Source organism: Lepisma saccharinum, chromosome 5, assembly GCF_977018435.1.
Source record: "Lepisma saccharinum chromosome 5, izLepSacc3.1, whole genome shotgun sequence".
Taxonomy (NCBI): domain Eukaryota; kingdom Metazoa; phylum Arthropoda; class Insecta; order Zygentoma; family Lepismatidae; genus Lepisma; species Lepisma saccharinum.
In genome coordinates, this window is record NC_139233.1 from 12,744,823 (window position 1) to 12,762,863 (window position 18,041).

At 35.6% G+C, this 18,041-nt stretch overlaps 1 protein-coding gene across 3 annotated transcripts in view; it reads left to right on the forward strand.

The window, feature by feature from the left end:
- Window positions 1-17,579, forward strand: part of LOC145987661 (uncharacterized) — a 457,555-nt gene extending 439,976 nt beyond the window's left edge. For 2 of the 3 annotated variants that reach the window (XM_083122178.1, XM_083122180.1), the window contains 3 exons: window positions 2,403-2,564; window positions 4,550-4,652; window positions 14,498-17,579. In XM_083122178.1, the coding sequence (XP_082978304.1) occupies window positions 2,403-2,564; window positions 4,550-4,652; window positions 14,498-14,608 (376 nt within the window). In that variant the 3' untranslated portion in view covers window positions 14,609-17,579. The remainder of the gene's footprint in view (window positions 1-2,402; window positions 2,565-4,549; window positions 4,653-14,497) is intronic. The other variant, XM_083122179.1, reaches the window with a different exon arrangement.
- The last annotated feature ends 462 nt before the right edge of the window (window positions 17,580-18,041 follow it).

Genomic DNA, 18,041 nt, shown 5'->3' on the forward strand with positions numbered 1-18,041 from the left:
GCGCATCCATTCCCCTCTGGTTGTAAATGTACGGTCCTTTGGAGAGGGGTGCTTCATATATAATTTACATAGTATCCCGAAGCTTCGAAACAAGTAAACAAGTCGCTGCAACCCCCCCCCCCCCTTTTCCCAATGGACATTTCTCAAATAGCACTCTGGCAATATCGCACAGTGAGATGACAAAACATGGTTCTTTTGATGTGATTTGTTATGTAGCATCGCTTTTTTTCACTTTCGGCTAATCGCGACGATGAGAATGAGTCGTGATATGATGATATTGATGAAGAGAGACTCGCAAAATCAGTGTTAAACTTAGTATCTGGAGGATTACTACGGGTAACGTAAATCAACACAGCTTTCATTGATTTTTCGAATATGCCATGATAGAGAAATCGTGAAATGTTTTCCACAACAGAAAACTACGTAGAAAGGCAACTAGGTAAATGAACAACGAGAAGGAGACCGTTTCTAATTGGAGGACTTTATATGAGATCAACATTCTGCTCACTTCCCCGTGACGTGAATTCTACAAATGAAATTACGATCGGTTGGCTGGCCAAATCTAATGGACATTATGTTCTGCGTTCTAGCTCATTCTTGGTATCGTGCATTTCACAAAAATAGAGCAATTTCGGGTAACAACGAAGTGGACTGTTGAGAGGTTTTGTACGCGGTACATTTTCCAACAGTTTAAAATATTCATTTTCCTCCACAGTATATTGTTTTGCAATTATATTGCAACAGTCCTGTGAGGGCGAAGGCCTGCAGAAATGAAACATTATCAAAATGTCACTTGTTTTATGATTCTCTTTTTACTGTATGCACTGCTCACCTTCTTACTTCATAAGTTCTAAAGTTCAAGTCATCTTTCTATCTCATGTCACGTGTCCAGTTTCATGAATTTTAAGACCATGATCGTAGGTCACTAGGCTCATTTATCTATATCCCTGTTCACAAAACATCGAACTCTTTCTACATGTCAGCTGTACGATTGTGAAATCATTTGCCTGAAAATGCTCAAAGTTTAAGTTCCGTCGCTGCTTTTAGTACATATGTGCACCATTCCATTTAAAATAGATGTACGTATATAACACCGGTCGGCATGTGGTGGATGACTCGCAATGACTATTGTCTCTGAATAATTTAAGCATGTTGATTCCAAAAATTAAATCCATTTTTACCCATCACGTCTAGTTTTTCAGGAAACCACAATATATTAACCGCCTTAATTTCACAATAAAATTTGTAGTTCCATCATTTCCTCTGTTTAGATAGTGGTTAAATATTGGTTTTCTACAGTACAAAACCTCCAATATTGAACTATAAATACACATAGAATAGTAATCATTTAATCCACCTTTTATCATCACAAGACACATTGGCATTAAAATTGCAAACTTTCATTACGCAAGTTGCATTTTAGAAATCCCTCATAAAAATTTCCTTCACAAAATGTCCAATTGTGGGTTGATTGAACTTACTGATGTGGGGGAAAAAATCCTGATCTAAGGAAAAAAAACTGACGTGATGGGAACAAATTTGTCATATCAGTCATCAGAATTCAAAATACTTCCATAATCACCTATTGGTTTGTAAACAACCGAAATTTCCCTTGCATAAATTTGTTTTGTTGCGTTCTGTAATAGGCGTAATGGAATGGCGAATATGAGAATTTTGATTGTGAAATTGTGAAGAATCCTGACGTGATGGGAAAAATGGATGTGATTTCCGTGATCAGCATTCAAAATTCTTCCAGTCACGTATTGATTTGAAATCATCCTATTTTTTTCTCAAAATGCAGAGCTGTGCCCACTTCAATGTCATATTCAATTTCTAAAAAAAATGGTTTACACTATTTTCAACATGCTGTAATTCTCTATGTATAAAATGCAAGTGTTTGTGTGTGCCTGTGTATTTTAAGTATATGGTTGAGTGGAAGGAAAGCCTGTTGGTGGCTTCATTAACTCCGCTATACACAATGAGACAATTATAATAATTCTCTTGGAAGATATTTCTTATGCTAAATACAGAAATACGTAACCATTACTACAGTTTTATAAACTATATGTCAGAAAGTTTAACCTGGTTCGGCTCCCCCGTGAACAGAGAACGCCATGCAGACAAGACATTTTTGTCGATTTTAGGCGGGAATGAAACTAAATTATTCTGAAATTGCAATGACCTGATGTGCATGCAACCAGTTTCACAGTATCGTCACGCTGGTTGCATAGAGGAACGGGGCCTTCTCAGTTTTATTTCGTGTCGCAGCTTCATTGTAATGCTATCACATATTAATAATAACAATAACGATCGATTGATTGAATTAAGTTATTTTATGTCACTTTTGCACTTTTGACTAATCGTGACGAAATATATCAATAATAATTTTCCGTTGTTTCCAGGTTGCAGAAAAACGCGAAGGCGGCAGCTGATGTAGAGTACCCGGCGTACGGAGTGACAGGGCCAAACAAAGACGCGTCACCCACTGGTGACAGAAGACTAGCGCAGTCCGCACAGATGTACCACTACCAGCACCAGAAGCAGCAGATCATCGCCATGGAGAGGTGAGGTCACATGGCACAAACATGCCCTTGTTAAGTGGGTATTTTGCAAATTGAGGTTCTCACTTTAAATAGTGGTAAAGTCTATGTAGTAATTAAAAGGCCCAAGGTTCGATGTCTGTTATCAGTAGCTGCAAAATCAATTGAACTGCAGTCTAATTTCCCATTAACGTCAACACATAAAGTATAGTCTACTTGTAGAAAACAAACGAGTAAATCTACTCGTGGATTATATAATCTGCACAAAGAACTGTTTTTGGCTAGCAAAGTGGAACTGAAGTCACAGAATATAAATATAATTTGAATTCAATGTTATATTTATGGATTAATTATTATTAATAATTATTTTTAAATATTAGTTGAGACACCAGACAGGACTGAGGTGAATATTTCTTAACTGCGTCAACTTTTCTGGTTGTATTAAAAATATTTCCTTATTTGCGTAGGAAGTTAAGGTGGCATCCTTCTGAATATAACCTAATATTATATGAACTTTCACATTTCCAAAACAAATATACTTCTTACCACTTCCAATACATTGTATTCTCTTGCCTGTTACGTTTGCAGAGAAATGCATTTTGCTGCACTTGTGCATTTTTGGAAATCGCTAGAAAGCAAATAATACTCTTGTTTCAGTTGGAAAAGTGGATGTAGATGGTGGTATATATTATCAAGTAGTGGAAACTGGTATGCAGTGGCATTCTGGCATGAATTTTAGTAAGTACATTTGTACGATAACATTTATGACTAGATTACAGTGGTAGCTTCATTGAAGACACGTGTACGCACAGGCAAATCAAATGAGACAATTATTTTATATCACAAAAAGATTTAGATTTATAGTAAATTACAACTAAATTCTAAACTATTCACATAAATAATGAACCTTAACTTTATTGAGGAAAAACATTCTCATTTTGCACAAAGGGTGTGTAATTAACGACCATAAATAATTTTCGACAAAACTTCAAGCCATACAGTGTTCACACTGGTTACCAATAAAACTGGTCAACACGATTTCTGGCAGACAGAAGAGAGAGAGAGACGCGTGTTTCTGAGAATTCTTACGCTGAATTCACATATCAAGTCAGAAGTTTTCTATTACGAATAGTTTTCCTGTCATGGACTTTGTTTATATATGTACATATTTTCAAGTGTGTGTATGTGCGAGACACGCTGCAAAATAGTTAGTCTTCAGTCTCCCTATGCTTTTCAAGATATATTTTATCCATTTTTAGAAACAAGTAGGCCTGCCTTTTTCTGTGAATCCTGTGTGTAAACTCGTGTAACACATTCTTGTTTAGGATTTGCAATTATCCCAAGAAAATTTTTATAATGACGACACAAGCTCTCGAAAGTCAACACTATTATTCTACATGTATGGAACCACGCATCACATACTCACGATTGCCACTGATGTATTTTTCTTGTATGAAAACATAATTAAAGCTATTGTACTTTGTGTAAACAAAGATCATAGCAGCACATACGCTCTAAGAATGAAATCCCTACGTGTTTCTCTCAAGTCATTCGTATATGTGCACATGCATACCACCATGTTTCTTAATTAATTGGTATTCATGTTTTCTGAAGGGTGCAGGAATGTTTATTTATTCCATAGACACGTACCATAACAAATATGAAGATATAGTGGTTGTCACTTTTGCATTGTAACGACCCTATTGATAATAGGGTCATTACCACGCACAAGTACACGTGACTGCACGTTGTTCGACAGAAAAATTTCGCTGCCAACCATGAATATGTGCTTAGTCGTTGCATACATACAAGTTAAAACATGCCTTTTCTCGGAATCGTCTAGTCGAAATGAGACTTCAACGATGATGAATATTCAAGAATGATGCTCTCCACGAATTGCATTAAGTTTGTTGGTGTTACATGGATATCAAATGTATCATATTGTACTATATTTTGTTGGAAATATATATTTGACTTGCACTGGTTAACCGTATTTAATTTCGTTACAGCAGGGTGACTAACGAAAGACAAGGATCTGCATCGGAGGTGGATAGCGAAGATGAAAATGAAGAGGGGGATTACACCGTTTACGAATGTCCCGGATTGGCGCCGGTAAGAGTTAATTTATTCTGCCTTTTTCTTTGTTCATTTAAGTTAAATCTTCTCTTCTCTTTATGTTATCTCTGCGATGATCATAATTAACTTTTCGTTGTACGGAGTATTGTCAAAATTATCAACGAATATTATGCATACTTCAGGGTGTCTGGAAAGTTCCACACCGTAGACTAAATCACAATATTTGTTCAATATGTCCTTCGTCGACTTACACTTGTGTCTGTGGAATCTCAGATTGTTCTGGTGCAGAATCTTCGCGGTGGTAAATGCAAAGTTCAACGGATTCAAATCCGGGAAGCGTGGGCCCCATTCAACGGATCCTTTGCGACCAGTCCAGTGTCTCGGAAACGTGTTATCCAACAAGTCTCTCTCAGCCCTGACGTAGTGCGGTTGGGCAACAAAAGAACAAAACACGGTCAACTTTACCATTTCTAACAGACCTCCGAGCTGGAGTGGTTAGCCCAGCGTTCCCCGGTTCAAATCCCACCCTGGGCATGGGTGTTCTTTCGGAGTTTCATCATATCATCACATATTCTCATCTTCGCGATTAGCCAAAAGTGGTAGAAAAGCGATGTGAAATAAACCAAATCGATCGATCGATCGATCGATCGATCGATCGGAGTTTTACTTTCAGGGTTATTAAATCATCACGTCTTGGTAAACACTTTCCAAAACAAACAAAGTTGGTGTTTCCGTGCTTCTATTTAGCTCTAAAAAGTGCAAAATTACCAAGAACCTCACAAAATCAAAGGCGCACTCTCCTAAAAGTTCCCAGTTAACTTCTCATGCACTAAATAACAAATAAATACAGCGTCATTGCTTCCACAGAAAACTAAAGTTTTATACATTGTTTTTACCACTTCACTTTTCCGGTATATCGGCATTTCCTTTACAATTTGCACAGTACAATTGTCGCGATTACATAGTTCATGGAGAGCCACTGCTAGATGTGCAGCAAAACAACACAACACAAAGCAAAACACGTGTGTTTTACCATTTTTGACATTTATATGAAAGTATTTATTCCTATTTTGAAGAAAAATTACTAACAATACAATTAAAAGAGTATGACGATTTGTCACAATATTGTTTATATAAGACATATGTTGTTTCTTAAACTTAGCACACATTTATCTTAATGATGATTTTGAAGTGCAAAAGCAGCTGTATGACAATAGTAAAGACCTCTACACATAATATGAATGACATTTTTCCTACGGCTTAGTATTTTAAAAGTTTTGGGTACCGACTGTGCGACTTGAAAAATATTCCTCTTACGATCGCATTCAATCATCCACGACAATTATGAAATCTCGTCAACTAGTACAGCACCGAAACAAAACATTTGGTGAACTGAAAACCCATACCAGCCCTCATTTAAATATAAATTACCTTCATAATCTGTTCATGAGAGTCGTGAATCCCTTTCTCGTAGCCTTTTGTTAACGTCGCCACTTCATTCGTTGATACGCCGTGGAGCGCAATGAAATCGCGCATATTAACCAAGTCCAGACTTACTTTCGTACCGTATCGGTAACAAAATTCTAAAATTTAGAACACTGGTGTCCCAGTGGAATGATATTTTGGTGGATTTAATAACGCAAAAGGTAATTTCGAGAAGAGGATTCGTGTTAAGTTAGGGAAGTTGGTCAACATAACTCATTGACGCATTTCATAGACTGTCGACAGCATGAGTAACTCCTAGTATCTGTTGTGCTTGAGCATTATATTATGTATAATCATAAAGCTATTAGAAAGAAGAACAAATATGTTCAAAAGTCTGTTGTTGATGACTATAGTTAGTTTTAAACTATACTTCTAATAACCTTGGTTTTAGATTCCTCAGGCGCAATGTTATACACATGTTGAAAGTTATTAAACCACGTTTGTGTTTTATGTGCAGAATGTATTTTATTGTGTCTATCCAGGTTAAATTTGTGCCTAAGCATTGAATAACTACTGGGAACGTTTCATTCTGGCGCTGCGGTCAGGATATGATTGAATCGAAGAAGGTTTCGTATAATCAAGTAACTACGAAATACAGCGTGTCCACAATGAGACTCCAACATTTTGAAAGTCTATAACTTTTTCATTTCAGATTGTACAGCTGTGATTCCGGAAGCAGCAGAAGCAGAAACTCAAAGTTTATGTAGTGACGTTTTAGTGCACGCAATAGCCGTTGTGGCGCTGCAGCACTCGATTGTTTGAAAATGGAGATTCTAAATGAGCGTGCACAGGTTCATTCGAAAGGAGTCCACAGATGTCAGTAAGACAAGCAGTGAAGAACTGTCGACCGTTTCATACCAAGTTCTCTCGCTGCTTGTCTTACTGACGTCTGTGGACTCCTTTCGAATGACCTCCGCACATTTTCTACAACCTGTTCCTGGATTCTGGGTTTACCACCACAGTGTGTGTCCTTTCAAAACATTGCCGGTCGCCAAAAACTGATCACACCACTTCTTTATAGGATCCTTATTGTACACACGGCGAAAGTTTCGTTGTACTTGAATAAGTGATTTCGTTTCTTCACACCACCACACAACCTGTGCACGCTCGTTTGGAATCTCAATTTTCAAACAATCGATTGCTGCAGCGCCACTACGGCTATTGCGCACACTAAAACGTTACCACATAAACTTTTTGAGTTTCTGCTTCTGCTGCTTCCGGAATCACAGCTGTACAATTTAAAATGAAAAAGTTAGACTTTCAAAATGTTGGAGTCTCATTGTGGACACGCTGTATTTCAGGGATAGACTCTGTACATAAGTGGCTACAATTTCAAACTAATCTCGTTCGTAAATCTTGTTTACATAGAGGTTGTGCATCTCTATTCTTCCAGAATGTGTTCATTTTGTTGGAACAACCGTAGGTGAGTACATAGGTTCTGTAGATTTATCTTTGTCACATGGTTGACTGATAGCATTTGGTGCTGAACATTTCACTTCGATACTTGGATCCATCATCGTGTCATTGGTAATTTGTACAATAGACTGAAGACGTTGACAGTTATGTCTTGAGGTTCGAGCAACTTTGCGTAGCTCAAAATGTTTCTGAAGAGAGAAGGGTTCCTGTTCTTCTTGCAGTTATGGGTTCGGAAGCTTTTAAAGTACATATTACGTAATGTTACTGCACCCGAGGATATTTCACAGTTGTCATACACGACAGTTGAAGATAAGGTGCTACGTCATTACAGGCCTAAAGTGAACAAGTTCACAGTGAGGTTTAAATTCAGAAAATGCATTCAAGTACAAGGAGAATCGGTTTCTCAGTTCATAGTTAGGTCGAAACAGCAAACTTCAAAATGCATGTGTAATCAATACCTTGAGGAACCTCTTGTAGAACAAGTTATTCCAGGATTGCAGTCTGATACGACGCGCAAAGGTTATTATCAGAAAGTGATTTAACTTTTGCGAAATTAGCTTTACAATTTGAAATGCTAGAACGTGAGGTGAGATTATTATTCGATCCTAACCATACAAATTCGTATGCATCAGCATATCGCACGAAGTCTAGCACTACTTTTCATGATTAGCCTAATTCATTGTATTCTAAGAACACGTACCATCCTCAAGGTTCGTGTACGTTAAGGAAACGTGGACAAGTTACCCGCGAAAAAATGTTCATTAGTCAGTGTGGCAATTGTACTAAATCGCATGTACAGCGTCTCTCAAAAGTTTTAGGACAACGACATTTTAAACTAGTCAACCCAATTTACACAAGCCGTTGGTGGGTTGCGTGCAGAGTTAGGCTCAATTTCAGGGTTGCCACATGCACAATAGATATTTATAAAATACACGAAAGAAATATAAACAAGTATTATTGTATAAAATTATTAAAAATATCACTATTATATCGCAAATGACAAAATTCTTTCTGAAAGAAAAAAATAGGTTTTCTAGTATTTCATCGCTGATGAGTCTACAGTAAGGAAAAGATGTGAGAGGAAACGAAAGGTTACAAAAGAGAGGAGAAAGAGAAAGCGAAAGGAGAAGAGGAAAAGTAGAGGAGAGAAGAAAGAGAGGATAGACGAGGAGAGGAGATGTAGTGAGGAGAATGGAAAAAGATTCGAGGAGAGAAGAGGAAAAAAGAACAAAGAAGAGAAAAGAGGAGGGAAACGAGAGGAGAGGAGAGGAGGAGACGAGAAGACGGAAGTGGAGAGTAGAGTAAAGGAGAGAAAAAGAGAAGAACGAAACAAGAGAGAATAGTGCAGTGGAGTCGGAAATCTAAGACAGGAAAGGAGATAAGAGGAGTGGAGAAGAGTGGGATGGAGATAAGATACGAGAAAAGTAGGGAAGGCGATATGAGATAAAAGCAGAACGGAAAGAGGGGAGAGAAGAAGGAGAAGGAACTGGAGAGAAGAGGTAGTTGCAGAAAATATCGTCTGAGCGTCAAGAATGGATGTATTGGTCAAATTATCGACATGAAACATTCAATAACATTTTGAAATGTACTGGAGAATATATTAGATCGGTGCGAAATGCCTTTTGGCTGAGTTCAGAGCAAATTAAAATCTTCCATGTAAGATCTTTGATTTTACCTGCGATTACACCACTAAAAAAAATTAATGTAATTTTTAATATTTATAAGAATTATTCAATTTTTCTCCACTTCTCGGTCCGTTGAAATGGAGATTTTGTAATTCAATATTTCCCCTCCCCCAATCGTTATTTCCAAACTGAATCATTCCGTTTCACACGGCGTGGACAATGAACACAATGGGATATGTCTAAAACTTACGAAAATTTTCTGCCACCGGAAGGGTTTGAACCTAGGACCATCAGATTGACAATCCTGAACGGTAGCCACTACCCTACAAGCTTTAGCTCCTTAAACCAGGTAGAAGAACCACTACACCACGTCTTTACCTTCGAATGAAACAACAATTTTTTTTTTAAGTATTCTGTCCCTCCAATATTGTAAATGTCATTTGGTATACGTGTAGTTGAACTTTCACTTTAATTTTGATTTGCTTTCTTGTAGTATAACCGATATCTTCGAGAAATAATTTTCGAAGTGATTAAAAACGAGAATATTGGTAGTTGTGAAGATGCGAGTTATTTCTTCTAACTTATTATTGTGATTAGACATTACTAATGGAAAATAGAGGCTTGAACATTACAGGACGATGTTCTTTTCCTGTGATACTGTAACAGACAAAATGCTTGTTTACTGATGCAAGTCTTGGGTCCAGAACAGTCTTATGAAATGTATTTGCTGTTGCGTAAGATAACACGAAATAATTACACCGTGTGCGAACTACCAAATCTGTGCAACGTTATACGCAAACAGGCGGAAAATTTTATTCATAAAATCACTTCATATTTGACAGTGTTAGTCAAGAGAGACTCGTGGGACACTGTGTTAAGGTGCTGGACTAAATCCTTCTAATTTTTCTTCCTCGAAGAACAACAATTTCTAAGGAAGAGCAACAGTGATGATCTTTCTTATTTCTTTTAAATGCTTACACTTTCCTTTAATTGGGTTAAAAATAAATAAGAATATTGCTTGCATTTCTGTCATTGACGTAGACCAGAGAGAGAGACAGACAGACAGACAGATATTACAAAATAGTTCATATAGTGCGAGCGCCATTAAAAAGTCATGATAATTCTATGTTGCGTACTTAGAATTATTCATACAATAAAGAACATGTCTAATTGTGAGTTAACAAAAAAAAAACAATAATAAAGAGACATTTTCGCATCACGATTGCAGTTCGAAAAAGTCGGGACAGGAATTGAAAATAACGTACTGTCCTGACTAAATCGGTGAATCGGACGTTTGGTAGCCTTGCATCAATGGTTATAAAACTAAAACCACCCAATATTGCAGCTTGAAGACTTTTGGCCAAGAAACAGATTGATTTATACAAGAGCAAAATTGAAATTTTTACACATAATTGCATTGAACTCAAGTGGGAAAAGGGGTAAAATTAGCATGTCCTGAATTGCCACACATATAAGTAGTTATTTCATGAATATTTGTCAATGTCTTTGAAGCAGTACACAATTATCGTTAGAGTATCATAATCCATGATCTTATATATAAAAATATCCCGTTGAACGCGTGTCAATTCATTTATTTGTTTATTTTTTTTTATATAAATTCCATATGCAGAACAATGAAGCCACTATATACTGCTATTACAAATAAAGTTACCATGCTCTTGTTTAATAGAAGGGATCTAGTATGGAGGATCGAACGTGGGACCGCAATACTTTCAAGAACTCTAACCAATACACTACGCCCTTTGTTTCCTTGGAGCTACTGTTCCTAATTATTCTTTCGCCTCAATATTGTAAACGTTATCTGCAAGAAAGAAGTTAAATACTCAGATATAGCTCTGTACTTCTAGAATTACTTTATACACATGCATTTGAAATTTAACTCTGAATTTCTTTCTTCGTATTAGTATATCTAAGGTTGTGAATATATTTTATTTGTAATTTTATAACGGTTTCATGAACATCTACGAAATAGTTCCTTATAACTCGGAATATGGTGAATAGATATGAAATGTCTTGAAATTAATTTTCGACCACTAGATTTTGGCAAGGGAATTATGTGTGATCCGTTTCCAGTCATTCATTGCTTAAACAAACGTTTTAAAACTATGTGGAATTTTCATTCTGGGATAAGTTTCTTTACTTGCTACATGTATGCGAACTACACTCTGTCCCACTTATCTCTGGAGCAGGTGAACGAAAACAAGTATCTGAAATGTCTCTTTATTATTGTTTTTTTTTTGTTAACTCACAATTAGACATGTTCTTTATTGTATGAATAATTCTAAGTACGCAACATAGAATTATCATGACTTTTTAATGGCGCTCGCACTATATGAACTATTTTGTAATATCTGTCTGTCTGTCTGTCTCTCTCTCTGGTCTACGTCAATGACAGAAATGCAAGCAATATTCTTATTTATTTTTAACCCAATTAAAGGAAAGTGTAAGCATTTAAAAGAAATAAGAAAGATCATCACTGTTGCTCTTCCTTAGAAATTGTTGTTCTTTGAGGAAGAAAAATTAGAAGGATTTAGTCCAGCACCTTAACACAGTGTCCCACGAGTCTCTCTTGACTAACACTGTCAAATATGAAGTGATTTTATGAATAAAATTTTCCGCCTGTTTGCGTATAACGTTGCACAGATTTGGTAGTTCGCACACGGTGTAATTATTTCGTGTTATCTTACGCAACAGCAAATACATTTCATAAGACTGTTCTGGACCCAAGACTTGCATCAGTAAACAAGCATTTTGTCTGTTACAGTATCACAGGAAAAGAACATCGTCCTGTAATGTTCAAGCCTCTATTTTCCATTAGTAATGTCTAATCACAATAATAAGTTAGAAGAAATAACTCGCATCTTCACAACTACCAATATTCTCGTTTTTAATCACTTCGAAAATTATTTCTCGAAGATATCGGTTATACTACAAGAAAGCAAATCAAAATTAAAGTAAAAGTTCAACTACATGTATACCAAATGACATTTACAATATTGGAGGGACAGAATACTTAAAAAAAAATTGTTGTTTCATTCGAAGGTAAAGACGTGGTGTAGTGGTTCTTCTACCTGGTTTAAGGAGCTAAAGCTTGTAGGGTAGTGGCTACCGTTCAGGATTGTCAATCTGATGGTCCTAGGTTCAAACCCTTCCGGTGGCAGAAAATTTTCGTAAGTTTTAGACATATCCCATTGTGTTCATTGTCCACGCCGTGTGAAACGGAATGATTCAGTTTGGAAATAACGATTGGGGGAGGGGAAATATTGAATTACAAAATCTCCATTTCAACGGACCGAGAAGTGGAGAAAAATTGAATAATTCTTATAAATATTAAAAATTACATTAATTTTTTTTAGTGGTGTAATCGCAGGTAAAATCAAAGATCTTACATGGAAGATTTTAATTTGCTCTGAACTCAGCCAAAAGGCATTTCGCACCGATCTAATATATTCTCCAGTACATTTCAAAATGTTATTGAATGTTTCATGTCGATAATTTGACCAATACATCCATTCTTGACGCTCAGACGATATTTTCTGCAACTACCTCTTCTCTCCAGTTCCTTCTCCTTCTTCTCTCCCCTCTTTCCGTTCTGCTTTTATCTCATATCGCCTTCCCTACTTTTCTCGTATCTTATCTCCATCCCACTCTTCTCCACTCCTCTTATCTCCTTTCCTGTCTTAGATTTCCGACTCCACTGCACTATTCTCTCTTGTTTCGTTCTTCTCTTTTTCTCTCCTTTACTCTACTCTCCACTTCCGTCTTCTCGTCTCCTCCTCTCCTCTCCTCTCGTTTCCCTCCTCTTTTCTCTTCTTTGTTCTTTTTTCCTCTTCTCTCCTCGAATCTTTTTCCATTCTCCTCACTACATCTCCTCTCCTCGTCTATCCTCTCTTTCTTCTCTCCTCTACTTTTCCTCTTCTCCTTTCGCTTTCTCTTTCTCCTCTCTTTTGTAACCTTTCGTTTCCTCTCACATCTTTTCCTTACTGTAGACTCATCAGCGATGAAATACTAGAAAACCTATTTTTTTCTTTCAGAAAGAATTTTGTCATTTGCGATATAATAGTGATATTTTTAATAATTTTATACAATAATACTTGTTTATATTTCTTTCGTGTATTTTATAAATATCTATTGTGCATGTGGCAACCCTGAAATTGAGCCTAACTCTGCACGCAACCCACCAACGGCTTGTGTAAATTGGGTTGCCTAGTTTAAAATGTCGTTGTCCTAAAACTTTTGAGAGACACTGTACAAGGACGATGTCAAGCATTGAATCCATCTGTAATTACTGTTGATTTCTGCAAAATTTCATAACATCCACTTCCTTCTCTGCTTAACAGCAGTTACTATTTTCAAAATCACGAAGCCTTGATTTCTTCTGTATGATTTTCACAGCTTAAAACAATATTAAATGAAAGTAAGGCCTGCCGCATAATATAACAATTGCTGACTTTTTAGAGAAATCATATTTTCAACGTCGTCCCCACAAATATATCTTCAACACTCAATGAAAACTAGAGAAATGGCAATAATGTCGAATTTTATGGAAAATGTGATCCAGACGGAAAATATTTAAAAAATAGGGAATGTGAGGTTCGTTCATTTTTTTTCCTAACACCGTAATTCGTGGACATTTGTAATTTTTGATTAGCTAAACTACGTGAAAAAAGTGCAATTCCATAAAAATTCAGACTAGTTATTACAATGCAAATAAATAGTGAAAGTATTGATTTCCTTAGCACAGCGCGCTACAATACCTTGGTTCGAATCTCGGCCTAGGCATGGATGTTCTTTGAGAGTGTCCCTTCATCAATTTCATCACTCATCCTCATCGTCGCGATAAGCCAAAAAGTGACAGAAATGCGACGTAAAATAACCTAAATCGAATCAAATCTTCTGATCAATTAAAACAATCCACAAAAACTCAAAATGGCTTTTGGTTGTTACTCTAATAGGCCACTTGCGATTTTGTGAAGCCCGTATAAATTCTCCTCTCCTCTCCTTTCTTGGCTTCATAGTGTACAATGCTAACTACAGGGGATGCACTTCCCGATAGCGTAGTTGCTAACGCTGTCACCTTGTAATTAAGAGGTTCCCTGTTCAGTTCAGAAAATTTGGTATGTTGTGTTATAAAGGGATAGCAGATACTAAAATTCCGTAATCCTTGGATTGGCTTTTATTTAGAATTGGACAAAGAAGGATTTCCCATACACTTAATGGCGCCTTGTGTATGCTACGGAGTCTCCTTGTTCGTTTTTTATTGTATTTGAAAATTGTGTGCCTAGAAAGAAGTGTCAACCCAAAATATTGAAATTTCTATATTTTTCTCAACAGACTGGCGAAATGGAGGTGAAGAACCCCTTGTTCCAGGATGACCCCACTCCTGCCACGCCGGCCAACAACAACAAGGATCATCATCAGGAGCAAGGAAGCGGGGAGAAATAAGATGTCCTTTCTCTGATCTCTCATCTCCTGTCTTCTGACGTCACCGTCTCTTTCTCTCCTCATTCAACTCATTACGATGTTCAAACATATTGTGATGTACCTGCCGTCGTACATCATTGGACAGATAGGTGACTAGGTTTTTTTTTTGGAAGAAAACAATATTTTCAAATATTATCTACTGAGAATATAAAGATTACGAAGAAAAGACTTTTAAGACAAAGGCCAATTCAGTCTATTTAAAAAAAAATATTGTTTGACGTAAGGTTGGATAACACAAAGAATATGCTGTATCTCATGGTGCGTATATCATATTTATTTTCGTAAGTGTGTCATATGCCTCCTCCCCGCATTTACTTGTGTTCTTCTACATTGTCTAGCCAATGTCTTGTGACTTCAAAATGTTCAGAGATGGGCAAAATATTGAAAGAAATCTGTTAACAGGATGAAAGAATTTATTCTTTGTTTCAATATCTTCCTGAACGTCTGTCTGTGTGCATATTTCTTGAATTGTATGATTGTGTATATAAGAGAAACATATTTAACTAGATAAATATATATAGAGTACATATATATATAGTAGAATCACACAATGTATATATTCACAGATTTTTGTGTTGTGTACATATATCCTAATGGTTACAGACAAACATATATTTTAAAAAGTAATAAGATCAAGAATCTTGAAAAATTGCTTCCAAGGTAAAAAAAAATAAAAACAATAAAATCTTTATCTGAAATGGTAATGCAGATACACCAATATCACAACAATGAATCTATCTTTTGATTTCAGTAAGGTAGTCAGATATCAAGTCAAGAATGATTCTTGAGTCAACAATGGCTTTGGGAACATACGTCCGTGCTCAACAATTGCGTTAGCTTTCTTGTTCCGTACAACATTGCATTTGCTGTTCCTATACCATTTTGTGTAATTAGATCTCTTCCAAGATGTCAGGTAATTTGATAGTGGAGAAAATAATTATATAATACCTACGTAATATTCTTTGTGATTTTAAAGCGTAAATCTATTTCTCATGCTCCGTTGAATGATTACATTACAGCTACATGTACCTTTTAAGATATAGAAATCTCTGTAGTCACTGTTGGCAGTAAACTGTATAGATGTGCATGAACAATTGTTGTGTGACTCCATACTGAAAGTACTTATATTCTGTCAAAGAGAAATCAAGGAGTTATAATTTCACAATCTTCACGCTGCATGATTTTTTATAATTTCAATTCTCAAGAAGAGAATGTTAACAGAAGGATATTTTAAAATGTTAGAACACACTAGAAATTTATCAAATATTCACAACAAAATCTTAATGTTAGGTTGTTTAGATACAATTTGTACAAAGTGTAGCAAACGAAGGAATATGATCCTGGTTTAAATAAATACAACATGTATAAAATTTCGAGGTGAATGCACACATGACACATAGAAGTATAATAACATATTCTAGATTTGGTTTTTCTTTTACAGTGCTCAAAAATTTTAATTATTTGCGTAAACATGTAAAATATATCAATGTGAGATTCATTATAAGAAAATATATTTGGAAGTGTAATACAGAAATGGTATTATTTTATTTAATTAGTAGAGTTGATTGGAAATAACTGTATACGTCCTGATCATGCGCAATTAGAATTACAGATGCACTTTTATATGACATTATGAATGAATTGGTTTAACAAATTATGTAATTCAACGCTGCAGAAAATGAACATTTAATCTGAAGCTTGTCGTCTAAATCATTAATATCTCTGCAAATAATGCACTGATATTTGTCCATAATTATAATTACAATTTTGCAACAGAAAAGGGATGAAAATGTCAGTTAAAAAAAGAACCATTAGCGTATTTATATTGCAAGAAACTTGAAATAGAAATCGGCGAACGGTAATTTTCATATTTGTGTGAAAATCTGTACTAATTTTTGTTTTGCGATGCTTTTCGCAACGTCAAATACTGCTAAGAAGTTAAGGCTGGCCAGACTAAAGACTTATTTGAAGATACAAAGAAGGTTAAACATATCACCTTTTAAGTCTGTAGATGCTAAAATCAAATGACACCAAAAATATATCCACTAGAACCTGGAGGAGATGTGAAGCAAAGAATCAAGTATTTTAAATCTAGTTCTTCACATGTCATAAATTTATAAGACAAGAAACCTTCACTTACAGAAATTTTCTTCCAAATAAAATCTGTGGGGGGTGCTATTTCTTCTGTTCATCTCTCCCTTGGTGTTGGGACGGGGGTTGAGAAATGCTGGTATCAAATACAATTGGCAAAAATATCTTCAAGAAAATTTAATAAAGTTTTGTTAATTTCTTATTTTATCAACGAGGCAACATTATTAGGCCAAAAATTGTATACTAGTATTTTAAGTAGGAAATTACGAAATAACAATAATTTGCTTACTACCTAGATTCATTAATGTAATAAATATATTGTATTCTGAAAAGTGCTAGAATGCATTAATCCTAAAGGTATTAAAATTGAAGAAATTGAAATAAGCATTGTAATAATATTTGTAAATCATTAGCAGATTCGTCAAATAAATTCAAAATGTGATAAAAATATGTAATTATCCATTTATTTTGTTTACGGTGAAGGATAATATGTATTGATTTGTGTGACAATTGTAAATTTAGTAAAATAATAATATATTTCGTTAATGTTTTGATTTATTCTGAAAGCATTTATTGAGCTAATATTTACATGCTTAATATGACACAGTATGTTACGTTACATGATTATATTTGTTTCCAACCTGTTAAAGTTTATTCTGTTTGTGTTTTAAAAATAATCATAGACTTTTTGTATTGTTCATAAATAGGGTCGACTAGTACTAAAGGCTCATCAAAATTTGTTTATTTACCTAAACCTAAGTTGAAATTTTAACAAAAAGATTACCTTCGTTTCTGTTGTGTTTGTGCTTGAACAGAAATATACCATTGACTTTATTTTTTACGAATTTGATTTCATTTCTTCGCTCCTTGTTACTTATGCATAACTCATTAATTCTGTATTCTGGAATCTGAAAGCAATGCCAAAACTGTGTTTGCATCTGCTATAGCCAACCAGAAAATTTATTGGAGGTTTGTGAAGAATTGTATAATGGTATATTATTATTGAATGTTGTGCTGCATAGTCATTAGGTGGGTTAGTAATTGTTCAGTTTGAAATACACATCATATTAGCAATGCACAAGTACAGTGCGTCCATTTCGATCTTCAGCCGAGAGATCGGGAGAAGCGTGGCAGGCGGCGCTAACGGAGATGCCGACATTTGCGGCCTGTAATGCCCGCTTATTTTTATGGACATATGCAGACATTTATATAAATATTGCAAAACGAGCACTAACCTGTGTTATAAGAGTTGTTCAAAGTGATGTCCACCTACATTCACACATTCCTGGCATCGCTTGATCAA